The sequence below is a fragment of the Motacilla alba genome, chromosome Z, assembly GCF_015832195.1.
Source record: "Motacilla alba alba isolate MOTALB_02 chromosome Z, Motacilla_alba_V1.0_pri, whole genome shotgun sequence".
Lineage (NCBI taxonomy): Eukaryota > Metazoa > Chordata > Aves > Passeriformes > Motacillidae > Motacilla > Motacilla alba.
This window is the reverse complement of record NC_052046.1, coordinates 25,170,394-25,197,661: the sequence shown is the minus strand read 5'-3', so window position 1 is coordinate 25,197,661 and position 27,268 is coordinate 25,170,394. Positions and strand designations below refer to the sequence as shown.

General features: G+C 54.7%; 2 protein-coding genes across 35 annotated transcripts in view; both read left to right on the top strand.

The window, feature by feature from the left end:
• Nucleotides 1-27,268, top strand: part of MEF2C (myocyte enhancer factor 2C) — a 280,803-nt gene that overhangs the window by 94,596 nt on the left and 158,939 nt on the right. The gene's annotated exons all lie outside the window — the stretch shown is intronic.
• Nucleotides 30-16,336, top strand: LOC119695944 (copine-5-like). 8 transcript variants are annotated; one of them, XM_038125270.1, is made up of 21 exons: nt 30-1,275; nt 3,281-3,321; nt 3,927-3,973; nt 5,097-5,200; nt 6,071-6,110; nt 6,198-6,274; nt 7,327-7,386; nt 7,478-7,541; nt 7,765-7,868; nt 8,074-8,178; nt 9,085-9,126; nt 9,427-9,502; nt 10,258-10,311; nt 10,389-10,450; nt 11,246-11,292; nt 11,974-12,155; nt 12,925-13,052; nt 13,119-13,221; nt 13,886-13,943; nt 14,166-14,239; nt 15,598-16,326. In XM_038125270.1, exons 1-21 carry the CDS (start codon nt 1,175-1,177, stop codon nt 15,754-15,756), a joined length of 1,728 nt encoding a protein of 575 aa, XP_037981198.1. In that variant the 5' UTR covers nt 30-1,174; the 3' UTR covers nt 15,757-16,326. The 8 variants fall into 8 exon arrangements, with proteins under 8 accessions (XP_037981198.1, XP_037981201.1, XP_037981200.1 ...); XM_038125273.1 differs by having other exon boundaries at nt 12,904-13,052; nt 13,201-13,221; nt 15,598-15,763; XM_038125272.1 differs by having other exon boundaries at nt 12,904-13,052; nt 13,150-13,221; nt 15,598-15,763.

Genomic DNA, 27,268 nt, shown 5'->3' with positions numbered 1-27,268 from the left:
TTCCCCCACGGACTGGTGGTTTTAGGGGGAGGTGGGGGAAGTGTCTTTGGCATAGTGGGGTCTAGGAGGTTGTGAGCCCCCCGAAAAAGGATTTGTGGGTGCCCTTGGAGGGGTGGGTGTCTCTTCTTGGGGACATGGAGCTCCCAGTGGCCCCAGTTCCTGGGTGTGCAGAGTGGATGCAAGAGACCCAAATTTACCCCTACGGTGTTGTGTCTGTGTGTCCTCAAAGTTTCTGGGACACCCCAGAGTGTCTCTCCACCATGGACCCTTTGGATCACTGAGCTTTGAGTGGAAAGGGGGAGGTTGGTGCTGTCCCCCCAGAGTGGGCTCCCCACACAGCACTGGGCACCCTCGAACTGGCAGTGGGGTCCTCATGCCAGCACACACTGGGTTCCCCCCCGGCACTGGGTAACCCCGCCAGCAATGGGTGTCCCCTCTGGCTCTCGATGTCACCCCCCTCGCTCCCAGTGCAGGACCTGGGACAGTACTGGGAGCTGCTGGATGTTACCAGAATGGTGCAGGTGAGATACTGGGAGCTCCTGGGGGATAGCAGAGGACTGGGGGACTCTGCTTCTGCAGTTGGTGGGGCTGTGGGGATACTGGGAAGATTCTGATTATGGAGGGACTAGGGGAATTGGGGTCTCATTCTGGGGAGTGGGTGGTATTGAGAGTGTCACTATGGCAGAGGGGGGGCGCATTGGGAGTGTCAGGGGTGCTGGGGCTACCGGGGAGGGAGCACCGGAGGTCCGGTCTGGGGGTGAGCCCGGGGGCGGTACCAATGGTGCGTGGTGTACCAGCGTCTGGAGGCAGCCTCGGGGGCAATCCCAGGGCAGTAGCGGTGGTCTCAGGGCGATCCCGGGGCTGATCCTTGGTACCGGCATCCGGGGGGCACTGGGGATGGGGAGGCAGCACTGGACTTCCTCGGACTGATGCCGGGGATCTGGGGGTGATGCGGGGATCTGAGAGCTATCCTGGGGACAATACCAGTGGTCCGAGGCGGTACCGGGAATGGTGAGGCGGCCCCGCGGGCGATGCGGGGGAGGTGGCAGCGGTCAGGGGAGGTATAAGGGATTTGGCGTTGATCCCGGAGCGATCCCGGGAATCTGGTGGGAATCCCGGGGACAGTACCGGGCTTCCAGGGGGGAACCGGGCTGTGGAGACGGCGCTGGGGTTGATGCTGGGGCCATCCCGGAGATCTGGGGGCGTTTCCGAGCGGAGCCGGAGGGGGTCCCGCGAGCCCGGGAGCTACCGGGGATTTGGAAGCGGGCCCAGGAGGTACCGGGGATTTGGAAGCAGGCCTGGAGGCGGTGCGAGGGTAGATCCCAGGAATCTGGGGGTGATTCCGAAAATTTCGAGGCGATCCCGGGGGCAGTATCGACGGTCCGTGGTGATACCGGGGAAGGGGAGGCGGCCGCGGGGGCGATCCCGGAGGCGGTGCCGCGGGTCTGGGGACGATCCCAGGGGCGGTTCCGAGCCGGTCCCGGTCTCCCCGCTGGCGGTCGGGAAGAAGACTCCAGGGCACTCCATCGGTGCGTGGCCGGGGCCAGTGCCGGAGCCCCGGTCGGTGCCAAGGGCGGTCCCTGTCTCCCGGCGGGTGGTCCCGAAGAAGACCCCGGGGCAGTCCCCCAGTGCGGGGCCGGAGCCGGTGCCGGGAGCTCCGGGCGGTGCCAAGGGTGTTCCCGGGGCGGAGCCGGTCGCGATCGCGGTGCTGGTGCTGGTGTCGGGGCAGCGACGGAGCCCGGAGCATGGCGGGCCTGGGCGCCTCGGAACCGAGCACCGGCCCCAGTCCCGTCCCGGCCACTCGCGTGGAACTCACGGTGTCCTGCAGGTAGAGGGGGGCGCGACGGGAGCCCGGCACCGGGTGGCGGGGGCGCGGGGAGGCGCTGGTGCTGGCGTCGGAAGGTGCTGGGATGCACAGAGAGGCGCTGGGAAGCACTGGGGAGCGGCGTTGGAGGGTGCTGAAGTACACTGGGAGGCACTGAGATCCCGTGGGATGCACTGGGAAGCATTGGAGAGTTGGGAGCAGCTGGCGTTGTAGGGCACTGGGTTGCACTGGGACGCAATGAGACGCATTGGGAGGCACTGGAGTGCCGCAGCAGCTGGCGTCGAAGGATGCCAGGGTGTGATGCACTGAGATCCCCTGGGATGCACTGGGAGGCACTGAAATGCACCGGAGAGTGGGAGCAGTTGATGTTGTGAATTGCTGAGATGTGCTGGAATGCACTGACATGCTCTGGAAGTCACCGGGAGACTCTAGGGAACAGGGTGCAGTCGGCAATGAAGAGCACTGGGAGGCACGGGGAGGCACAGGGAAGCAAAGCAGCTGGCGCTGGAGGCACTGAAATGCATTAGGAGGCACGGGGATTCACTGGAAAACATTGGAATGTGCTGGGAGGCGTTGGGGAGCATGGGGAGCACAGGGAGTGTTGGGTATGGGGACAGAGGGGCACTCGGTGAGCCAAGGGTGCTGAGGGTGCAGGGCACTGAGAGGAGTGGGAGGCATGGGGGGTCACTTGGGGGGTCTTTGGGACTGGGAGTGCAAGGAGGTCAGGTTTGGGGAATTCTGGGGATGCAGGGGGGTCAGGTTGGACCCTGTATCCCCTGCACACCCTGTATCCCTTGCCCACCCTGAAACTTCTGAATCCTTGGGCTGGGCTGCACTGCACCATCTGCATCCCTTGTACCCCCTGCCCACCCTGCAGTCCCTGTACCCTCCTCTGCAACCTGAGGTCTTTCTTTGGTGTCCTGACACATAGCTGTACTCCTGACATATGGCACTCTTAACATGTATCATGCTGTGCACTCTGTGCAGATGTGTCTGTGCACCTCCACGTGTGTTGTGGGGCACATCTGGCAGTGCACCCCAACACCCAACCATGCTCATCAACACCTGGCCATGCTCACCAATACTCTGCTGCGTACCCTGACACATGGTTGAGCCCCAAAGTGCATGGCTCCTCAACATGTTTCAGACATGCTTTGCACGCCAATCCATGTCCTGGGCCACACCTGGCTGTGAACACCCTGCCATGCACGCTGTCACACAGCAGGGCACGACATGTGGCTCTGCACCTCAGTGTGTGTTCTGGGGCACATCTGACTGCCCAACGGGTACACAGAGTCACAGACACAGCCAGGTGCTCACATTTAAACTCACGTTCATGCTCACATTCACAAACACACTCACACACACACGCACACACACACACACACACATGCACATGCACACGTGCATGCACACACGCATGCACACTCACATTCACTTCTCCCTGCCCTCCAGGCAGCTCCTGGACAGGGACACGTTCTCCAAGTCGGACCCAAGTGAGTGGGGCAGGGGGGATGGGTTGTATTTTGGCTCTTAGGTGTTTTGGGGAGTCTCTGGGGGGCTTGGGGTTTCTGGGGGTTTTGGGGTCTCTGGAAGGTGTTGTGCACTCAGGGGATTTTTATATCTATGGGGGGTCTGGGGGTCTCTGGGGGATTGGAGGGGGGCATCTCTGAGGTATTTTGGGAGTATCTGGGGGTTTTGGGGGGTCTCTGGGGAGTGTTGTGATCTCTGGGGGTTTTTGGGGTCTCTGACATGTTTTGGGAGTCTCTGGGATTGTTTTCGTTCTATGAGGTTTTGGGGGTCTCAAAGGACATTTTGGAGCATTCTGGGGGTCTTGGGAGCTCTGGGGAATGTTGGGGTCTCTGGGAGTTTTGGGTGGTCTTTTGGGTTTTGGAGATCTCTGGGGGATTTGGGGAGCCTCTGAGGTATTTTTGGGGTGTCTGGGAGAGCTTAGGGCGTTTTGGGGGGGGGTCGGGGGTGTCTCTGAGGTGTTTTGGGGGGGGTCTCTGGGGAGTTTTGTGAGTCTCTGGGAATGGTGGTGTCTCTAAGAGTTTTGGGGGTCTCTGGGGGTGCCTGCCTCCCCGGACCCCTCCCCCTGCAGTCTGTGTGCTGTACACGCAGCGCCCTGGCAGCCACCAGTGGCGGGAGGTGAGTGACCTGATTGGTGGGGGGCAACCAATCAGCATGTTGGGCTGTGCTCAGCTGGCCAATTGGCATGCTAGTGTATACTCAGCCAGCCAATCAAGATATTGGGGTGCTAGCTGGCCAACCAATCATCAGCATTCTGGGTCAATGAACAGTCAGCATGTCTGTGAGCCAACCAGATGGCCAATCAGCATGTCAGGGGTAATGGCAGCCAAGCAGCATGTAAGATTCTGGCCTATCAGCATGTTGGGGTGATGGCCAACTGGCCAGTCAGTGTGTTGGGGTGCCAACCAGTTGGCCAGTCACCAGTGAGCAATCAGTATCTTGGGATGCAGCACTTGGACAATGAGCATTCTGGGATGCAGCAGCCATCCAGTCAATGCCTGGGGGCAGAGCGATCAGCCAACCAGCATCCTGAGGAGCTGGTCGAGGTGCTGGGCTACAGCTGTCGGCACGCAGCCAGGTCCCCCCCCTCCCCTCCCCCGCCTCCGCCCCCCGGCCCTGTAATTAACAGTATGCTAATTGCGGGATAATGAGCAGGGGGTGGGGAGGCCCCGAGGCACAAAGCAGCACCTGGGCCTTTCCCCGCCCCTGCCCACCCCTTCCCCACCGATGTCCCCACACGTGCCTTGGCCTGGGCCTGCTGCCCACCCTTGCCCCACCTCCTCCGCCCACATGTGTCCTCGTGTCCCCAGTCTCGTGTCCACGTGTCCCCATGTTGCTATGTTCCCATGTCCCCAGCCCCATGTCCACATGTTGTCATGTCCCTGTGTCTCCATATCTGTATATCCCCATGTCTGCATTCTCTGTCCCACTGCCCCCATCCCTATGCCCCCACCCTCATTCCCATGCCCCTGTTTTCCGGTGCTTTGTTCACACATCCCTGTGTTCCCATGTTCTCATGCCCCTGTGTCTTCACCCCTATGTCCCCATGACTTTGCATCTTCATGTCCCCGTATCCCTGTATCCCAATCTCCCATGCCCATTTTCTCATGTTCCCATCCCGATGTCCCCATGTCCCTGTGTCCAAATCACCACATCCCCATGTCCCTGTGTCTCCATGTTTCTGTCCCCACCCCATGTTTTCCTGTCACCCCATTATCCCCACTGTTCCTATATCCCCCAGTTTGGCCGGACCGAGGTCATCGACAATTCCCTGAATCCTGACTTCCTGCACAAGTTTGTCCTCGATTATTGCTTTGAGGAGCGGCAGAACCTGCGCTTTGACCTGTGAGTGGTCCCTATGGTCCCAGTGTCACCCCCAGTGTCAACCCCCGTTCCCCAGGGTCACCCACTGGCTACCCTGGCACAGCCTCCCAGGGTGTCCTTGTCCCCATCCCTGGACCATTACCTCCTTTGTTCACATCCCTGTCCCCATCCTTGTCCTGTCCCATTGTCATCCCTATCCTATCCAGTCCCCATTCTGTCTCTGTCCCTATCTGTAGCTATGATATTTTATGAAAATCCTTTTGTCAGGATTTTCTTCTCTTGAGGAGCTGAAAAGCCTCAGGAAGAAAGTGTAAACAATTAACTATCTGCTACTGTGGAATGCAACAGGTGCTTCCTTGATTGGTCGATGTCAGATGTCTCTACTTGATAACCAATGAAGAATGCAGCTGGTTCAGACTCTCTGGGAGTCACAAGCCTTTGTTATTCATTCCATTCTATTCCTGTCTCACCTTCTGATGCATCTTTCTCTCTATCTTTTAGTATAGTTTTAGTGTGGTATTTTTAATATAATATATATCATAATATAATAAACCAACATTCTGAAACATAGAGTCAAGATTCTCAAGTCTCTCACCCTTGTCCTGACTGCCCTGAAGACCACACCTATACACATGTCATCCCTGTCCATTCCATTGTCCCTATCCCATCCTGTTCCTTTACCCATCCTTGTCCCATCCTATCCTTATTCTTTCTCCCATCCCATCCCCACACTTAATCCATTCCTATTTGTGTGCCATACCTCTCTCATCCCATCCTTCCCACTCCCTTTTCCCCTCCCATCCTATCCCTGTCTGCATCCTTGTTCCCATCCCTGCCCTATCCAAGGCCCCCCCTTTCTGTCCCATGCCCACATGTCCCCTCTGCCCCCAGGTATGATGTGGACTCCAAGAGCCCCGACCTCTCCAAGCATGTAAGTGCAGGATCAGTCAGCCCTGCTCCTCTGGTCTCCCTGGGATGGGCATCCCCCTGGTGACACCCAGTATTCCTGATCCTGTAGGATTTTCTGGGCCAAGCATTCTGCACCCTGGGGGAGATCGTGGGCTCAGCTGGCAGCCGCCTGGAGAAGCCCCTGACGTGAGCCCCCCCCTTTGCCCCAGTGTCCCCATGTCCCACCCCAGTGAAGCCCCTGATGTGAGCCCCTCTTGTGCCCCAGTGTGCCCATGTTCCTCCTAGAGAAGCCCCTGACATAAACCCCCCCCAGCCCCAGTGTCCCCATGTCCCTGCCCCCACCCCCACACCCACCCCGCCCCCTGAGAAACCCCTCGTTTGAGCCTCCCCTGTGGTCCAGTGTCCCCAGACTCCTCAGGGTCCCCATGCCCTGCACTGGAGAAACTCCTGATGGTAGCCCCCCTTGTCCCCAGTGTCCTGTGGTCCCTGCGTCTCTGTCCAAGGGAAGCCCCCAATCATGGAGAAGCCCCTGACATGAGTCCTGCCTGTGCCCCAGTGTCCCTGAGGCCACTAGGTCCTCTTTGAAGAAAATCCTGGGTTTCTCCAAAACCAGTGTTTTGGAGAAAACTGGGAAACTCAGTGTCCCTATGTTCCCCCCCTGGAGAAGCCCTTGACATGAACCCCCATGGTCCCAGTGTCCTCATGTCTCCCCAGGTCCCTTTTGGCATGTCCAGGATGGACCAAGACCCCAGAGCCAACAGTGGCATTTTGGATTGGGGGGGGTGGGGGGGTGGGTGTCTGGTTTCTTTTTTGTTTTTTTTTTTTTTCTATTGGGGGTTGGTTTTGGCAGGAAAGGCATTTTTTGGGGTCTGGCTTTTTGGTGGGGTTTGATGCGTCTGGCTTTTTCTTGGGATGGTGGCTTTTGGAGGGAATATGGGTTTGGGGGATCTGGGTTTTGAAGGAGCTGGCTTTTGCGGGGGCCTCTGGCTTTCAGAGAGGTCTGATGTTTTCAGGGTTGGCTTTTTCAGGGGCATTTTGTTTTGTGGGAATTTACTTTTTGGAGGGGCTGAATGTCTTTTGGGGACTGGCTTTTTTGAGGGGAGAAACAGCTTCTTTTTAGGGTGCTGGAATCTGGGGGAGAGCAGGGTTTTTTTTTGTGTAGACTTCCTTTTTTTGGGAGGGGGGCTTTTTATTGGGTGGGCATCCCCTCCATCACCCTTCAGCATGTATTCCTGCAGGATGGGGACAGCCACCAAGCACCCCCGGGGCAGGAGACCTGCCCCGGCTGCCTCCCATGAGTAAGTTTTGGGGTGCTCAGTGCATGGGGGACCTCCCCCCCCCCCAGGACACCATGTGTACCCCCACTATGCTCACATCTCATCCTGGCAGTGGCATTCCGGGGAAGAAGTGCGGTACCATCATACTCCTTGCTGAAGAGTTGGGAAACTGCCGGGTGAGCTGCGGCAGGGCAGGGGAGGGGGCGTAGTTTGGGGGCCCCACAGTATCGGGGGTGGTTGAGACACGCTAGCCTGCAGATGAGAGTGTGGGCTGTTTATCCTCATGCTATGTCTCGCCTGTCCTGGATCCCTCCTTCCCTCATGGAGCAGCTGCCCCAAAGGATCCCACCCCTGAGGGGGGTGCAGGGTGGATGATCCCCCCTCGATTCCACCCCCCAGGATGTGGCCACACTTCAGTTCTGCGCCAACAAGCTGGATAAGAAGGATTTCTTCGGAAAATCTGACCCCTTCATGGTCTTCTACCGCAGCAATGAAGACGGGACGTGAGCGACCCCCCCCCTTCAAAACTGCAGCGACCCTCCCACACCTCATGGAAGGGCTCAGCCCCAGCACAGGACACCCCTAAGTCCCCATGGGCTGGCATTGGCGGGGTTGTCCAAAAATCCTCACTGCACTGTGGGGGTGACAGACTGGGGGGGTGTTGGGCTGGAGGAGTGACTCCCTTGTACCGCTTTGTCTTCTCCCCAGTTTCACCATCTGCCACAAGACGGAAGTGGTGCGGAATACACTGAACCCCATCTGGGCAGCCTTTGCCATTCCTGTGCGTGCCCTCTGCAATGGGGACCGTGACCGGTGAGTGCCAGGGGACTGGTATCTCCTGCACCCCCTCTTTGGCCCCAAAGACCTCCTTCTCCCTCTTCCCCCCATCTCTAGGGTCCACTAGGACCCCTGAACCCCCTTCCCCCATCTCTGTCATACCTGGGAACACCCTGCACTCCCATCTTTGTGGTCCTCTGAGAACCCCTGAGCCCCCTCTCCCCCCCATCTCTATGGGCCTTCAGGACCCCCTTTTCCTTCTTTCCCCCATCCCCTCCAGGAACCCCTGCACCCCATGTCCCCATCTCTGTGGTACCTCTGGACTCCCAGAACCCCCCTGACTCCATGTCCATGGTACCCCAGGACCCCCTTCCCCTCTCTCTGTGGTCCCCTAGAATCTCTTCTCCTGTGTCTGTAGTACCCCAGGACCCTCTTTACCCGCTTCTCCCCATCTCTGTGGTACCTGGGGACCCCCTACAGTCCATCCACCTTCTCTGTGGCCCCATGAGACACCCTTCCCCCCATGTCTGTGGCCACCTGAACTCCTAGAACCCCTTCCCCTGTCTCTATGGTACCAATAGCACACCCCTGCCCCCCCCGCCCCAGTGTTACCCGCTTTTGCCTCAGTTAACTCATCTGGGCAATGGGCATCACAGCTGTCACCGAGCTATTCCTCCCCTCCCCCACCAATCCCAAACCAGTGTCACCAGCTACTGTCCTGGCAAAAATCTCCTCACACTGCTTTGGCCCAACGTTGAACGTTGCTGTGGCAACGATGGATAAAAATATCCCAAGGAGGAGGAGAAGGAAGCAGGAAAAAGCCCACAGAAGTGTCAAAACAAATCCCACAGGGAGTGGGGGCTTGTGTGTGATGGGTCCCCAGGGGAGGGGGGTGGGGAGGTTGGGATTTGGGGGTGTTGGTGACCCCCCTCTGCCTTGCAGAGCCATCAAGGTGGAGGTATATGACTGGGACCGTGATGGCAGGTGAGCTGTGTGTGGTCCTGGAGACCCCCCCCCCACCCTGGACCTGCACCCTTCAGGTGACAGGGACCCCTCACCACCCCTGCATCCCTGGGGAGATGGAGCCCCCCCCCCCCCCTCCCCCCGGGTGATGGGGACCCCCTGGTTGATGGGAATCTCCCTTGGCTATTTGGGACTCCCTGGCTGATGGCAATCCTCCTGGGCAATGGGAAGCCCCCATCCCCACACCACTGAGTGATGGGGATCCCCCCAGATAATGGGAACCTCCCTAACCGGACTGATGGACATCCACCGGCCTTGCAGCCATGACTTCATTGGGGAGTTCACCACCAGCTACCGGGAGCTGTCACGAGGCCAGAGCCACTTCAACGTGTACGAGGTGAGGGGGGATGATGGATACATGGGCATGGGGGTCCTGCACTATCCCCATGGGTGTCATGGTCCCACTGCTGCAACCCCAGGGGTTACGGTCCCCAGGGACCCTGTGCTGCACCCCTGTGTTTTGGGGTCTTAACACTGCACCCCTTGGGTGTTATGGTCCCCAGGGTCCCTCTCTGCTGCACCTCTGCATACCGGAGTCTCTGTGTAGGTGCTACATACCCCAAGATCCCCATGATGCAATCCTGGGATGTTATGGTCCCCAGGGTCCCTCCCAACCCTGGTGTGCCATATACCCACGGGTCCCCCTTCTGCACTCTGAGGTGTCGTGGTGCCTAGGATGCTCATGCTGCAGCCATAGAGGTTTATAGTCCTCATGATTCCCTGTTCTACAGACCAGAGTGTTGGGATCCCCACACTGCATCCCTAGGGTGTTATGGTTCCCGTAACAGCTGCTCCCTTGAGGGTCCCCAGCCCCCACCATGCATCTCCAGCTGCACTATAATCCCCAGGGTCTCCACATACACCCCTGGGTGTCACAGCCCATCATGTGCTTCTCAAGGTCCCTCTCTGCATCTCAGCACAGTACTCCCACTGCTGCCCCCCAGCATATTCTGTGCCCCCCTGTACCCCTGGATGTGACAGTCCATTACACTGCTCCCTGGGGCCTCCTGTCCCTGTGAGAAGCAGCCCCCTCCCTGGGACCTACTGTCCCAATCGGAAGCAGCCCCTTTCCCTCTCCTCCCATCCCTGTAGGTGGTGAACCCCCGGAAGAAGATGAAGAAGAAGAAGTACCTGAACTCGGGGACAGTGAGAATGGGCATATGCGGAGGGGGAGGACACAGGGGGAGTGGGCACTTCCTCCCCTGAGTCCCATGTCCCCATAGGTGACACTGCTGTCCTTCGCTGTAGAGGCCGAGCACACCTTCCTGGACTACATCAGGGGCGGGTGAGCAGGGGGTCCCCAGCACCTCCAGCTGCACTTTTGAGGGTCCTGAACACCCCCAGTTCCTTCCTTGGGGGTACCCAGAACTCTGAGCTGCTCCCTCAAGGGCAGAGAATCGCCAACATCCCCAGCCTCTACTTCACTGGGAGGACAGTCCCCAGGACCCCCACCTCCTTCCTTGGAGGTCCCCAGTAGCCACTGCTGCTCCCTTGGGAATGGGGGGGGGGGGGGGGGGGGGGGGGTGGGTGGTGTTCCTGCTATCCTTAACTCCTCCCTGTGGGATCCCCAACACCCCCAGTTGCTCCACTGGGGGGTCCTCAGCATACCTAGCTCCTCCATTGGGGGTCTCAGCACCCCCACCCAGATGCCTCCTTGGAGGCAGATTGTCCCCATCACCCACAGCTGCTTCACTGGTAGTCCCCAGAACCCACAATTGCTCCCTCTAGAAGTCTCCAGCACTTCCAACAGCTTTGGGGTCCCTGACACCCACAGCTGCTCCTTTGGGGAAAGAGGATCCCCACCACCCCCATCTTCTCCATTGTGGCTCCTCATGGGCAGGGGCCCAGATGCTCCCTCATGGGCAGGGGCTCCTCAACACCCCAAATTGGTCATTTGGGGGTCCCCAGCACCCCCAGCCACTCCCTTAGGTGCAGCACTGACACCTCACTGCAGGGACACTTGAGGGTGCTCTGAATTGTGATATGGATGCACCCAGTCCAGCCTGTGGCCCCAGGGGTGCCCCACCCCAAACCCATAGGTCACCCCCTATGTCACCCCAAGGCCACTTTACCCCCCCAGGACCCAACTCAACTTCACAGTGGCCATAGACTTCACGGCATCCAATGGTGAGTGGCAGCTGTGTCCCCCCTGCGGGATTTATTTGGGGCAGTTGTAACCAGTTTGGTGTCTTGGTGGTGTCATCCTTGTCACCAACTTGGGGACATGGTGTTGTTGTCCTTGTAGTTGTGTTGAGGACATGGTCACGTCTCCCTTGTCACTGGGTTGGGGACCCAGTGGCATCTCCTTTGTCACTCCCTTGGGTTGCGGTCATGATGGCATTGTCCTTATTGTGGGTTTGGGGCCATGGCAGTGTTATTTTTGTCACTGTATTGGCACTACAGTGGTATCATACTTGTCACCAGTGGTCTCTGGGTTGGGGATGTGGTGCCATCATCATCATTGAATTTGGGAGAATGGTGCCATTCTTGTCCCTGGGTTGGGGTCATGGCAATGTCATCCTTGTCAGTGTCGGTTCCATGGTGGTCTCATCCTTGTCACCAGCTGTCACCAGGATGGGGATGTGGTGGCATCACCTTTGTCACCAAGTTGGGAATACGGTGGTGTCACCCTTGTCACTGGGTTGGGAATGTGGTGGCTTTTGGAGACATGGTGGGATCATCCTTGTCCTTGTTGGGGCCAGAGTGGTGCCATGGTTGTGGGAATGCTGGGGGTGTTATGGGGGTGCTGGGGGGATTATGACAGTGCTGGGGGGGGCTGTGGGGGTGCTGAGCCCCATGCCTGTGCAGGGAACCCCTCGCAGCCTACATCCCTGCACTACCTGAGCCCCTTCCAGCTGAATGCCTACAGTCTGGCACTGAGGGCCGTGGGGGACATCATCCAGGACTACGACAGTGACAAAATGTTCCCAGCCCTTGGCTTTGGTGCCAAGGTCCCCCCGGATGGGCACGTGTCCCACGAGTTCCCACTGGTGAGGGGCCACGGCGGGACAGGACTGCGGATGAAGGGTGGTGTCCTTGTCACGCAGTTGGGGCCATGGTGGGATCATCCTGTCACATTGTTTGGGACATGGAGGGACATTGTCCTTGGGTTAGGGCTGGTGGTGTGATCCTCGTCACTGGTCTGGGGCCATGGCAGTGTCATCCTTATCACCAGGTTAGGAAGGGGCTTGGTGTTGTCACCAGTTTGGGGTCTTAATGGTCTCATCCTTGATCACCAAGTTGGGTATATGGTGTGTTTGGGTTAGATCTGGATTGGGGATGTGGTGGTGTCATCCTTATCCTTGGGCTGGGCATCATCATTTTGTGACTGGTTTGGGGTCATGGCAGTGTCACCAGGTTGGAGACACAGTAGTATCATCCTCGTCACCAGGTTCAGGATGTGGTGGTGTGGTCTTTGTCACTGTGCTGGGCATAAGATGATATTGTCCTTGTCACCTATTCTCACTGTGTTGGGGACATAGTGGTATCATTTTTGTCACTGGGTTGGGGATGTGGTGGTGTCATTCTTGTCTTGGGCTGGGAACATAGTGGCATCATAATTTTGTCACTGGGTTGGGGCCATGGCAGTATCATCCTTGACACTGAGTAGGGAACATGTTGTGTCACCACATTGTGAACATTGTTAGCCATTTGGGGGATACGGCAGTGCCATCTTTTTCTGTGGGTGGGGTCCATGGTGTCACCCTGTCCATGGGTGGGGGCTGTGGTGTCACCAAGGTCCTGGTGACCCTGTGGCAGAATGGGGATGCATCAAACCCAGCGTGCCATGGCATTGCGGGGGTGCTGGAGGCATATCAGCGCAGCCTGCGCCATGTCCAGCTCTACGGCCCCACCAACTTTGCCCCTGTCGTCAACCATGTTGCCCGGTAAGAGGGGGCCCATGCCCCGGGGTGGGGTCCCTGTGCCCTCGGCGTCACACAGGGTCCCCCTAGCTCAGCGGCCACGGTGCTGGACGGATCCCAGTACTTTGTCCTCCTCATCATCACCGATGGTGTCATCTCTGACATGGCCCAGACCAAGGAGGCCATTGTCAATGTGAGACCCTCGTAGTGGCATTGGGGCGGGTGGTAGCACCTCTGGGTGCTGGGAACATGGGATCCTTGGGTGATGGGGGCAGTGGAGAGGGATTTGGACCCTTGAGGTGGTAGGAAAGGTTGGGGACCCCTGGGTGCTAGGGGGTTGAGGAAGAGCTAGAACCTTTAGCGGGTAGGAAGGGGCTTGGACTCCTGTGTTCTGAGGGGTTGGGGTGGTTGGGACCCTTTGGGTGATGGGGTGGGTGAGGAGGAGCTGGGACCCTGAAGCTGAGAGGGAAGGGGTAGGTTGGGACCCTTGTGTGCTGGAGGGGTGGGGAAGGGGCTGGGAGCCCTGGGTGCTGGAGGCAGTGAGGAGGGACTGGGACCATTGAGAGGTGGGAAAGGGCTTGGAGCTCTGGGGTTGAGAAGGGGCTTGGATGTGTAGGGGTGTCTGGAACCCCTGGGTGCTGCAAGGAGGCTGGGAAATTTCTGGAACCCCCGGTGCCAATGGGGAAGTCTGAGACCTTTGGGTGATGGGGAGGGGGGTAGTGAGGGACTACCCCTCACTTGGAATCCTTGGGGGAGGAGGTGTTGGCACCCCTGGGAGCTGCAGGGATGGGGGGTGGCTCATTTGGTGGCAGCATCATTAAATTTCATGAGACTTCTTCACCCACTGGCTCCCTCAGGCTGCCAAATTGCCCATGTCCATTATCATCGTGGGGGTTGGCCAGGCAGAGTTCGATGGTAAGATTTGGGGGCTGGAGGGAACTAGGGAAAGGCTGGGGGGGTGGGGGTGGAGTCTCTTGGCCACCGGAACTATGAGTTGAATGTGTCAGCATATGAATGGGCTCAGCATACTCCAGCTTGGGGGTTCTGGGTGTGGGGTTGAGAGGAACATAATGGGATCCCACCCTGGGGTGGGGGCCACTGGGGTGCTGCTGACCTCCCCCCCCACGTCTCCCCCAGCCATGGTGGAGCTGGATGGGGATGACATCCGCATCTCTTCCCGTGGGAAAGTGGCTGAGCGTGATATCGTCCAGGTAACCAACCTCACCAATGAGGAATTTGGGGACCCCCTCCCAGCCCACTCAGCAGGGTGATGGTGGTGGGGGGGTGCCCTGGGGAGCTCAAATCAGACTCATCACTCCTGGGGTGCAATTGGTGTGACTGGTGTGGAGGGATGATAAGGTGGACTGGGAAATGGGGATGCAGTGGGTTGGGGATGCACCTGGATGGGGGGATTCACTGGGGTTTGGGGGTGCACTGGAACATGGTAGGGGCACTTCACTGGGAAAAGAGGGTGCCCGGGGACTTGGGATGTACCTTGGAATGAGGGTGCGCTGGGACATGGGAGCATATTAGGATATGGGGAGCACTGAGCCATGAAGGGGATAATAGCATGTGAAAGGAAGTTTGCTGGGAAATAGTGGGGGGGAATTGGGATGTCAGGGATGTGCTGGGACACAGAAGGAGTGCACTGTGACATGGGAGGGATGCACTGGGAAAAAGGAGTGCACTGGGGTTTGGAATGTACCTCAGTGGGAGAGACACTGGGACATTGGGTGCACTGGGTACATGGTAGGGGCCTTCACTGGGAAAAGTGGGTACACTGAGATTTGGGATTTACCTTGGAATGGGGGCCCAGTGGGACATGGGGGTTTATTAGGATATGGGGGGGCATGTTGGCATGAAGGGGGATGGTACTGGGAAAGGGGGGGGCACTGGGATGTGGGGGGCTCTGGGACATGGAGGGGCATGTGCTGGGATATGTAGTTGCACTGGGACATGAAGAGGATGTGTACTAAGACATTTTGTGGAGGCTGTGCTGCGAAAAAAGGGTTCAGTGAGACTTAGGATGTTCCTGGATGTGGGGGGGAGCCTGGGACATTAGCAGGCACTGGGACATGGGGGAACATTAGGACATTGGAGGGAGGAACTGGGATATGGGATGTACCTGGATGTGGGGGGCACTGGGACATGAGTAGGGTGTGCTGGCAAATTAAGGGGGCACTGGAGCACCAGGATGGACCCGGATGGAGGGGACAGTGGGACATGGGGGTGTATTGGGAAATAGGAAGAGACACCGGGATGTGGAGGCTGTAGGAAATGGGAGGCACTGGGATATGGAGGGGCATTGGGGCTTGGGATGCACATGGATGGGGAGGTGCCCTGGGACATGAAGAGGGCTGTACTGGGAAATGGGGAACACTGGGATGTGGGAATACATTAGGACATGGAGGAGGGGCACTGGGTCTTAGTATGTACCTGGATGTGAGGGACACTGGGACATCAGGAATGGGGAGGGGACACCAGAGCTGCTGTGTGTAGGGCACACAGTTTCGGTGCCTTCCTGGCCCCGGACCCCCTCAACTGCTCTGCCTGCCTGTGCCCCCCCCAGTTTGTTCCATTTCGTGACTACATGACGGGGGGTCCTGGCGCGGGGCTGAGCATGGCAGGGCTGGCACGAGAAGTCCTCGCCGAGATTCCCGACCAACTCCTCTCTTACATGAAGGCACGGGGCATAAAACCACCCCCCCATCCCTCCCATGTCCCCTGAAACCCTCTCACCCTGACTGCCCGCTCCCAACACACCATGTCCCTTCATCCTACCCCAGGACCCTCTATCTAGGGATCAAAGGCAGCCATACTCTGTCAGGGACCTGAGACTGGAGGTCCCTCTCCTCCTTTCCACAACCTTGTGGTTCCCTCCCCAATCCGGGTTCCCACCACCACACCCATAAACCAGCTTTTGGGTTTCTTGGGGAAATTTGGATGGTGTTGCCTGAGCATTCTTGGCTATGGGACTGCCCCCTATACCCATCCAGGACTGTCCTGCCCCCAAAAAAGTAGCAGGGGGTCTTCAGCAGCCTGACCAGAAAGCTGGGGTGTGCAGGAGCCTCCACCAAATGTGGAGTGCCCCCCTAGTGTGATGCATGACCCCTCCTCACCTCACCAGCCTCCCCAAATCCATGGTTCCCCTGCATTTCCTGGGCTGATCCCAGTGGGGTCCCCAGTGTTTTTGGTGTTCCCCCTTGCTGTGTTGCATGTGTCCATGTATTGAATTGCCTTAACGCGCAATAAATTATTGTGGCTTTAATTACAGCCCCCTCCCCTGGGATGCTCCAGCATCTCCCCTAAAAGTGGCCCTGCCCTAGCTGTATGTGTAACCCCCCAATGTATGACCCTCCCCAGCTGCGTGACACCTCCCAGGACTGTGACAACTCCCCTGCTCAGCTGTGTGACTCCCCCGCTCCAGCTCTGACCCCCCCCCAGCTCTGGCCCCTCCCCACCTGTGATCCCCTCCAAGCTGTGAGCCCCTGCCTGCTGTGTCACCCCCTCAACCTGGGCTCGCCCCAGCTGTGACACCCCAGCTCTGACCCCTCCCCAGCTGTGTGATCCCCCACACACTGTGTGAACTCCCTCAAATGAATGACCTCCCTGGCTGTGTGACCCTCCCTCCAGCTCTGACAACCCTCAGCAGTATGATGGCCCCTATGTCTGATATCCCCTAGCTGTGTGTGATGCCCCCACACGCTGTAACCCCCCTCAGGCTTTGGCATCCCCCCAGCTCTGACCCCTTACCAGCTGTGTGTGACACCCCACCACTGTGTGACAACTCCTGACTCTGTGTGACTCCTCTGTGTGACCCTGCTCCCACTGTGTGACCCCCCAAAACTGCAAATACACAGAAACTGCCTGGGGCAGGGGAGAGTTGGGTTATTTACAGGACTCTGCCCCCCTGCACCCCAAAACTGTTTGAATGGGACCCTGGGAAGACGGGGGGGGGCTCACAGAGACCGCATACCCCAATTCAGGGGCTCATAAAGTCTCTGAAACCCAACGGGGGGATCACAATCCCCGCATTCCACTGTGGGGGGGTTCACAAAGTATCCACACCCCAGTTAGGGGAGTCACAAAGACCTCACACTCCACTTTAGGGTAACAAAGCACACCCCAACTGTGTCTGTGAGGTCTCATAAAGCCCCCCACCCCAAAGGGGAGCGGGGGTCACAAAGTGCCTACACTTCAACTTGGGAAATGTTATAAAACCCCTGCACCCAAATTGAGGGGGTCACAGACACCCCACACCCCAGCTGGGTGAGGTCGCAAAATGCCCATCCCCCAGCTTGGGGGTCACAAATCCCCTGCACTCCAATGGGGAGGTGAAAAGGCTTCCTCCCCCTGGCTGGGAGGTGGGGGTTGTTTTAGGCTCCTGTCTCTCCCCCAAAAGAAATGGGTTTCCAGTGAAAGGGGATTATACCAGTGCTGAGACCAAACCGGTTGGCAGGTACTGGGGGGAACCCCATGTTGGGGTGGCTGCTCTCACTCCCCACTTCCTGCACCCCTTCAGGCTGTGGGGGCCCTCCAGATCCCGAAACTGCTTCAAGATTCCGTTCTTTATTGCTGCATTTCCCTCGGCCAAGGTCAGCCCCAGGGGAAAACAGAGCAGATCCCAGGGGGCACAGACCCTAACTGGCACACCAAAACATGGGGAGCCTCCCTCAGATCAAGCAGTGTGCGGGGCCTCATGTTGCTGTGGAGACGAAGAGGAGGGGAGAAAGGCCCTGAGATCCCCTATAGCAGGGCTGACACGAGGGGTGTCATCTTTCACCAGGGGGTGTCAGGGGTTGCTCGTGGAAATAAAACACTCCAAATAAAGGGGGAGGACGGGCAGATGAAGCCCTGCATGCATGTCTCCCTGCAGAAGAGCACAGGGAGGGGATCCTTGACTGTTTGGGGGGGGCCCACTTGGTTTTGTGAGGAGGGGTGCCTGACTGTTTGGGAAGGTCTTTGCCTGTCTGGGCAGACCCACTGGGAGCGGGGGGGAGGCCCTAGCAAGGCATCTCCAGAGGCTGCGACTCCAGAAAATCCTGAGGAGAGACATAATTGTCATACACCCGGATCCCTCCACATTTATCCATTGGGCCTCCCCCAGACGCTCACCTCTTTAGAATCAATGTGGAAAAAAAACTTGGGTGAGGATTAGGATTGGGGGGTTACAGTTGGGGATTAGGGTTAGTGTCAGGGTTAATTTTCCAATCAGATTTCTGTCTAGAGTTTACTCAGAAATGTTCCATTTGGGGGTTGTCCGTTTCCTTCAGCCACCATCGTACCACAACAGCTTCGGATCGGGGGTGGGATGTGTGCCGGAGTAAGCTCCGCAGCAAAACCCTTCCTCCTAAAAGATGGCAGAATCTTCAAATCTCTCCTCAAGGCCATCTCTGCTGATGAACTGCTGAAAGTCGGAACGTGTGCTTCCTCTCAGCCGAGTACATAAGACATGGCAAACTCGCGCCACAAGGCGCAGCCCCGCGGCGGCCCCGCCCGCGCCGCCCTCAGGCCCTTCCCGCCGCCTTCGCGCGCTGCCTCCGCGGCCGCCCCTGCTGCCGGCGCTGCGCCTGCGCACGGCCCTGGAACGCCTGCCGTGGGCCGCGCTCCGCGGTGCCGGCGGGCCGCTCGTGTCGACAGTCCAAAGGGGCTTTACATGTACGCCCGCCCTTGGCCCCCGGACCCTGTTCTTGGCCCCGCGCCAAATCCCCCCGCTCGGGGGCACGGCGGCACCTCCCCGTCGCCCCCTCTTCTCCTCCTTGCTGCGTTTGGATTGATCCGAAGCTGCCGGAGCTCCAAGAGCCTTTGGACACCCCTCCCAGGGATGCGCAGGCTGCCATTGTTGGGCTGTCTGTACAGGGCCAGGGGCTGCACTCCATGATTCCACTGGCTCCCTCCCAGCTCAGCCCCTTCTGCAATTCTCATCCTTTAGCTCAGCCTTTGTGTCCCCTCGAGGCGCTGGCAGAGCTGTTTGGGACAGGGCAGGAGTGCTACAGCCCCAGCGTTCCCCTGTCTGTGACACCCCAGTGGTGACAACCCCAGCGTTCTCCTGTCTGTGACACCCCAGCCGTGGCACCCCCAGTGTCCCTCTCTCTGTGACACAACAATGGTGGGAGTAGGGAATACATAGAGTTGAGTAGTTAAGTGCATGGCCCGAGCATCTTTTGTCAGAAACAATTCACTGGAGCCCTTGGCTTCAGGAGGAGTGTTCCTTGCAAGAAGGAGACAATGATTCATCTTTGAGAGAATGAAAGAGAGACAGGTTCCAAAGGTGAGGAATGAATAGGAGAGGACTGGGCTGGTGTGAGCAGTGTACTGGTTGTTAGAGAAGCATGACTGCCGCTGCCCAGCTTGCCATATTTACCTTACCAGTCAGTAGGACAACATTCAATGAGAGCTGCTTTTGCTGCTACCAATTACTTTCAGCCCTTTGTAGAATAAATTTTCCTTATATTTAGGCCATGAGATCCAGAGATCACCTTGGCAGATTCAGCTGAAAATGGATACAGAGAGTGCATTTATGTGGCTTATGTGCGGCAAGGTGAAGGTGCAGCTCTGCATTGGCTTTTACTTTTAGAGCCTTAATCTATATGCACAGCTGCTGGATGTTTGCAATGAAGAGGTGAGCGTGAAAAAGTGACTGTAGGTCTATCTGGAAAAGAAGATACACAGCAGCAGCGCATTGTGCTCAACTTAAATGCTGCTAAGAGAAGGGGATACATTAAGAGCGTCTTCTGTCCTAGCACTTCTGTAGGATCTCTAGCTGCCTGGACTCAGCCACACTTGAAAGTGTGTGAAAGTGATTGAACTGCAGATACTGTATTTCATGTGGAAGCCAGTAGGGCAACAAGTACTTTCTGTCCTGGCACTTCTTTCAATCTGAAGTGCAGTTGAAAATGCTTTGTTGTAAAGATGAACTCTGCCACTTTGAGAAAACATGTTGATGCTATACATATAGCTGGGAAGGAAAGTGTGAATCACTAGCATGTTTTGTGTAGTTTACAGACTGCAAAGGGACTATGAAAGCCAGAACTGGATTTTTGTTGTAGCACTTTTTCTTTGCAAAGCTGTCCCAGTCTCTCTGAGTGCCACTGAGTGAACCCCGGCCAGCCCCAACACGGTGGGCAGCGGCGGAGGGAGGCACTATCCTGTGCCCTGGGGCTACTGAAGGCAGCTAGGCTGATCGCCTGCAACAGAAGAGACGGTGGTGACAATGGTGGAGGATAAAGGGGCTGACTCTTAGCAGGGGTTAATCAAAAGTTTATTTCAGGGGCTCCAGGGAGCCCCACAAACCTCAGGGGGCCTGCTGCTCAGAGCCCCCGGAGAGGTGCCAAGGTAACATTTAAAGGGAGGTGGAAATGGAAAGTAGATAACATTCACTGACCAATAAGGGAACTTAAGGGATGGAGACTGGGGGAATGGACATTTAGGACAGCATATGGGGTAACACTTTGGGGGTTGACCCCTAGCCTCTGGCTAATGACTCAATGTCCTCGACCAAAAGTTCTAGATAGAGGGAATGGGATGCTGAGTGACTGACAGAGAGCCAGGGCAGGGATTTGGGGATGATCTCAGCAAAGGAGAGGGATTACACAGGTAGAGGGAGGGGACACAATCTGGGGTAAACCATTAGGGGAAAATAAGGGGATACAAAGACAAAACCATTATAAAGCATAAAAAACACACTACAGCACAAAGGAGCTGCTGGACGTTTTGAAAGGGTTTGAGATCTGTGAGACTGACAGGGTAGGATGGTACTTTAGAGGGTAGGATAGAACTTTAGAGAAAGCGTATATCTCCAGGGAGGTGCATGTAGTTCAGTGCATGCGAGTTACATGTTGAGCAGCTGATCACACAGAAAACGGTCTAAAAGGAAGACACAGTGTTGCAATTGCATTATTTTTGCAGCTTACAAACTACTCAGCCAAGAATGAAACGATTCCTCTTCCTTCCCTCCTACATGCAGGAACCCATTCTGTCAGTCTCCAAGAGCCAGGAAGCACAGCAGAGCTCTTCCCTGAGCTGCTTCCAATATGAATGGGTTAGAGCCAGGAGAGCGCTTGTCTTTTTTCCTGGGTACTGTCAGAGCTCATGAAAACAACCACACAATGGCGCTGTCAGCTCACAAAAGAAGGAAACAGGTTGAAACCCCCTGAGCGCAGGGCCAAGTTGGGAATGTCCCTGCTCTCGAATCTACTGTGCAGTACAAAAAGATTTCCCTGATCTTCCCCTTCTGACTGCACACTTTTCTTTAGACCAACCTCAAAGGGAAACACGAGCTCCTATGCCTTAACAAAACTTTTCACTCTCTCAGAGTCTACTAACAAACTTGAAAACATCTGGGAAAAAGAGTACAAAAAAGTGACAGCTGACAAAGATCTTGCTGCCTACAATTTCAACTGCACCCATCAAACCATGAGTATTCACCCAGTTATGGGCACTTTCCTTCTCAGCGCTAGGTACTGTCCTAAGCCTTAAGTTTCACCAAGTGAGTATCCAAACAGAATGGCACCAGGGACTGCTCACACATTAAAGCTTTATTCTTCGCCTTATGTGATCCAGACAGGACAGAAGCAGAGCCATGTCTCTCCGGATCTTTAGTTCTGCAAACCTGAATTTTGTGAGGTAGTACATTGAGCAGAGAAGTGGTGACCTGGCGGCAATTTACAGATGGAAAGGGAAAGAGTACTGCCAATTGCATGTGGTGCCAGTAGAAGTTTCCACAGATTTTAGGGGAAAGCTACAGGCAAGCTTCTGCAGAAGCAATATGTGGGAGCTCTCCACTGCTGGCCCAGTGTTCTGTGCTTAAAGTAGATGACAATTTGCCTCCAGGAGAATGAAAAAGCCACAGGACTCAAAAGGTGTAGAAAGAAGCCGCAGAACACGGGCTTGGTGGGCACAGAAGGCTGTCTGCCAGAGGAGCGTGGCTTCTGAATCCACATTGGCAGAAGTAAGGGGGCAATTCACCGAGAGCTACTTGTGCTGCTACCTGTTGTTCTTCCAGACCTCTGTAGGAACAATTGCGCTTATTTTACACAGCAAAACTGAGGCAAAACAATGATAGATTCAATGGAGAAGGGTAGGAATAAGCTCCATCTGTGAGTTTGATGCAGTTTATGTGTGGCAAGTGGTTGGTGCAGCCCTGCACTTGCTTTTACTTCTAGAGCATTTTTCTATGAAAGGATCTCCTGAAAGCTGGCAACGGAGCTGTGAGAGTGGAAATAATGAGGGAATGTCTATCTGAGAAGGGAGGTAGAAAAATGCACTATTTTGTGCTCAGTTCCATGACTGCTTAAAGAAGGGCTGCTTCAAAAACACTTTCTGTTTTGGTGCATCTTTTTGGGTATTCTATGGACTGGGTGATCAGAGACTCGGCTATACTAAGAGTTTAAAGAAGAACTAATCTCCAAGTCGTGTGATGAATTCCACTGACAACACTTTATTTTTCAAGCAGCAAGAGCATTCTTAGCTAACTCTGTGAATGAGCTGTTGCTGGACTTTTCCAATTTGGTAGGCTATGCTCAGCATAGCCCGGTGCTCGGCTCTTACTACTTCTCCTTTTGTAACCTGTCATGCTTACATCCTCACAGAGGCAAATCGTCCTCTACTTCACACACAAAACACTATGCTGGCAGGGAAGTGTTCCAGCGAACTGCTTCTGCTGGAGGACACTTGGTGGATGTACTTAACACAGTTAAAAACAGGGGCCCCCTTAGTTTAGTTCTCTTGTCTGAAATTAACGGAAAGATTCTCAGTTATGTTTTGAGCAGAGAACTCTTTTGTCGGAACTCAGAATGTCCCACAGACATTCTCGGACGTTCCAGACCCAGGTCAAAAGCATCTGAGACCCTGGCATGCAGCCAGAGACCCCTGTGGCTTTGAATCTGACCCATGGAACAGTTTACCAACTTTGCAGGAAGAACAAGAAGTCACAAAAGTTTAGATATTGTAGTAGAAGTAGTCACGAAGTAAAGGGTAGGATTTCTGAGTGCTGTACAGGGGGGTTTTAAGCCTTGTACGCAGGGGTCCAAGTTTTGTACATGGGGGTCAGGAGATCTAAGATGGAGGGACTTGGGTGTGCCCTGTCCTCTTTCTTTCTCCTTCCTAACGTCCATGTCTTTGGTGATGTTGGCACTCACAGATTGGTTTAGAGTAGAAAGTCACCATTCAATATAGATAGTAGGTATTGGAGAAAAAGCATAAAAATGTAGTACGTAATATATGATATAAAAGATGGCACCAGCCCCCTGGGAGGGCAGTGTGCCTTTGTCTGAGCTGCTGAACGGGCCACAGCAGTTCAGGGAGAAGAATCTTTTAGATAACCAACAATAAACAACCTTGAGAACAGACAACAGAAGACTACTGAGTCTTTCTTCGAAGGCACGGGTTGGAGGAGGGACTTTTCCATCTTTTGGGGTCATCCCAATCCGGGGGTGAAACCCCACACTCTTCCAGGACAACAAAGTTGCCTTGAGCTTGCCCTTAAAACTTGTGGAAATTTTTATTTGAATAACTGTCAAGGTGCAGTCCTCTTTACTTTTCAACCTGCAAAACACTGCCACATCACTGTGCTCTCAGCACAGACCTTCTCAGCTTTAAGTACCACATTACAGTTTTGTGCACATTTAAGCTTTGAAAAGACTAAAGATCCAGAGAGACATCTTGCACAGAAAAATGTGCCAGGACAAAAACATGTCCTACGTGTGCCCTTCCCATCACCCAGATTGTGGCACTGTGTTGAATTCCTTGAACATAGACTAATCCAGGAAGTGCTTCTCTCCTGGCACATTTCACTGAGCAAGAGATACATGGACAGTTTGGACTCTGCAGAGCAGAAAAGATATGTGTGTATATAAAGTTTAAGAAAAAACCTGTGGACAAAACACAATATTTCTGTATAGTATACAGACTGAAAAGTGGCATAGCTGAATGTCATCTCTGGGCTTCATTGCTCTCCGGATCACATAAGGTGAAAAATGCAGCCACAAAATGGCAGGCTTGTGTGTGCAGCTGTCCTGGCACAGTTCTTTGCGCAAGATATAGCTTTCTGTTTAGATTTAAATGGCAGGAGAGGCAAAATTCGGGGCCACATAGCTCTTTGGGGGAAAATGCATGACCCAAATGTGTTTCAGCAGAAGCAAGACCTAAGAGCGCTTCGCTGCCCTCACAGTGTTTGTGCGAGAAGTAGACGACAATTTGCCTCTGGGACAATGAAGGTGTGAGAGAACACAAACGGCGAAGAACGAAGCTGCAGAGCACTTGTTGGGTGTGCACAGCATGCTGGCTGCAAGAAAGTGTAGCTGTGGCAGCTGAATGCACAGTGGCAAATCCTAAGGAAGCAGTTCAACAAGAGCTACTTCTGCTGCTACCTATTCCTCTTCCAGCCCTCTGTGGAAAAAATTTGGCTTGGCTTTAGGCTCTGAAATTGTAGATGCAGTGAAGAACAGAAGGTAACAGTGATGGAATGAGTTTGATGTGACTTATGTGGGGAAAGAAGAAGGTTCAGCCCTGCACTGGCTTTTACTTCTAGAGGATTTTGCTCTGAAAGCAGCTGCCGAAAGTTAACAAATGAGCTGCGAGAGTGAAAAATGTCAGTGGCACGTCTGTCTCAGAAGGATAATACAGAGAGGCAGTGTGCTGTGTGCAGTTTCAAGACTGCTTGGAGAAGAGGTACTTCATTACCGTCTTCTGTTCTGCATCTCTCTGCAACACTGAATGTGTAAGAATGAGCTTATCACTACGTTTTGAGATGAAGTTCTACTGCTGTGTGTTAGTTTTTCAGACAGCAAGAGCATTCTCAGCTGACTCTAGTCGTGAACAAACTGTTGCTGGATGTTTGCAATTCAATACTTTTTCAAACACTCACGGTGTTCTGACGCTCCATCCTTTGCCTTATGTGATCCAGACAGAACTGAAGTCCAGGCGTGGCATTCAGCTTTGCCACTTTTCAGAGAGTCTACTACACAAAAACACTGTGGGTTGTGAGGAGATTTCCTCAGCTTTAGGCACACATTTTCTGTTTCACAGATTCCAAAATGTTCACAGAGCTCTCATTCAGTGAAATGTGGCAGGAAAGAAGAAACTCTTGGTGGATTAGTCAGTCAACAATGCCGCTCGCTGGGTTATGGGGTGTCCCCAGCTGGGCTGCATAGAGACCGGATAGCTCAGCCTTGCTTTGGCACGGCCTGTCCGAGTTCTCAAGCAGCTCCTGGCCGCAGGCAACCTTAGCAAGCTTCAGTGATACCAGCTCTTTAGTGATGATCAGCTCATTTGTGATTTCAGCTCAGTTTGCTAGGTGCCGCAGGCAGACACAGGGCGAGAGAGGAGAAAAGCCATGTGAGGTTCCACAGGGAAGTCTTTTAATGCCGCTGGCTGGGCTACGGGGTGTACCCAGGAGCTGCATCAAAGCCGGATAGCACAACTCTGAGGGGGGCTAGTCAGCCCAAGCTCTAGCAGTGCCTCCAGCCTGGGCCTTAGCAAGCCTTTAGTGATATTCAGCTTTAGTGATTCTCAGCTCATGAGTGATTTCAGCTCTTGAGCTTGCTAGGCTTGGCTGGGGGGCATGCAGCAGGCATTCGGAAGACCAGGAAAGAGAGGAGAGTGCTGTGTGAGGTTCCAAGACGATGTCTTTATTGGTCTTCTTCGTAGCTCTTCCATGGAGTGTCTCGAAGGGTCTCAGGGACAGCGGCTCTACTGAGCCAGGCAGAAACAGAGGTTTATATAGGGCAAGGGAGGATTGAGAATTGTCCAATGGTAAGGGTTAAAAGAAAGTGACCTATAGCCTTACAGAGAGATAAGCAATGGTCCAAGAGTGGGAGAGAGGGGCTCCTAAGGTCCAGTCATGCTGACTCAGCATCCTGCCTGTCTTTAGGCCTCTGAACGCCAAGGCAGGTTTGCAGGCCCTGTGCCTGCTACAACTCCACTTTCTGTATTTAGAAAAAAGGCGTTCCCTATACCTCTTTTGAAACAATGAACGAGACATGAGAACATGGCTAATACAATGACAATTACAAGGAAAATCCACAACATTCCCTTACCAAAGATGCAACCCATCCTGTTAATCCCCATTGACCAAACAGGTGATTAACCCAGTCTGGGTTGTTTTCTACTTTCAAGTCCTTCACGAGATCCTTCAGTTTCTGGATGTTCGCATGGATGGATTCCGAGCATGACGAGAGGTTGAAGCAGCACATCCCTTCGAAGTCTTCGCAGCCGTGTCCGTGGGCAAGCAGCAAGAAGTCAATCACTGCTCAATTTTGGAGTGATGCATGTCTTGTGATTTCTTCTTCCTTTAAGAGATCGCTCAGGGCTGCAGATGTAGCATTAGCCTGCTTACTGAGCCAACACCCGAGGTGATTTACTTCACCAAGGGCTTTAGCTGCAGCTACCCATGGTAGGAATAGGGAGACAGCAATCTTTTTTGGTTTGTTCCAATCATATAATCTGGGATCGCAATTTTCATCCAATTCTGTGTAGGATCTTTTGTGGCATTTTAATTCACTTTCTTTTTTCCAATTGTGTAACAAGGTGATATTTGGAGTGAGGGTAGAAAGTCTCCCGAGGGTACAGGGACCTCCCTGGAGTCGAGAGGGAATCCCAGCCCACACTCTGTCACCACAGATGAGAAACGTTCCCTTGAGTAATATTTTGGGATTGAGAGAGGACACAGAGATCACACGAGCAGTGTAATTACACCAATCGAGAGGGTTATAAGCTTTGTTAATGGGTGATATGTCTTTTCGATATGTGTTTTTGGTCTGGTCAATTTCTGGCCAATTATTTTTTTGGTGTCTGAAGTAAAATTTGATGCAGTATGTTGCCTTGGAGGACCCCAGCAAGTCCAATTCTTGGGGTTCCTCTAGAGCATTGGGCGACATTTTTGTCCACTCGTCCCAAGTATCTGCCAGGTTGGGTCTCTTACCTGTGGTGCGGAGGAGCTCTGCGTTATAGACGGGCCAGTCATCGGCTGTGAAGGAACTCCTACTAAACATGTGGAAAGCGGGTTATCAGTGCTTCCCATGGATAAGCACATGTTATCCTGTTTTAATGTTTTTGCTAAGGTTACCCAAACATTATGGCTAGGCTGTGGGCTAATCCAACCGATGGCATACGGTATGGTGAAGAGCATCCAGGCAACAGTGAGGACAACACCAATGGAGATATTTTTCATCTTTGGACAGAAATGGGGCTTCTGATAGGGAATATAAGAATAACAATATAAAATTTGTTATCTTTATGAC

What these genes read in the sequence shown, in the direction of transcription:
- LOC119695944 (XM_038125276.1), top strand. Translation starts at nt 1,175, where the DNA reads ATGCTGGGGCCATCCCGGAGATCTGGGGGCGTTTCCGAGCGGAGCCGG. An exon ending in CGCCTGGAGAAGCCCCTGAC is followed by an intron (nt 6,275 to 7,326) that starts GTGAGCCCCCCC and finishes GTATTCCTGCAG; the next exon opens with GATGGGGACAGCCACCAAGC. An exon ending in GACTGGGACCGTGATGGCAG is followed by an intron (nt 9,127 to 9,426) that starts GTGAGCTGTGTG and finishes CCGGCCTTGCAG; the next exon opens with CCATGACTTCATTGGGGAGT.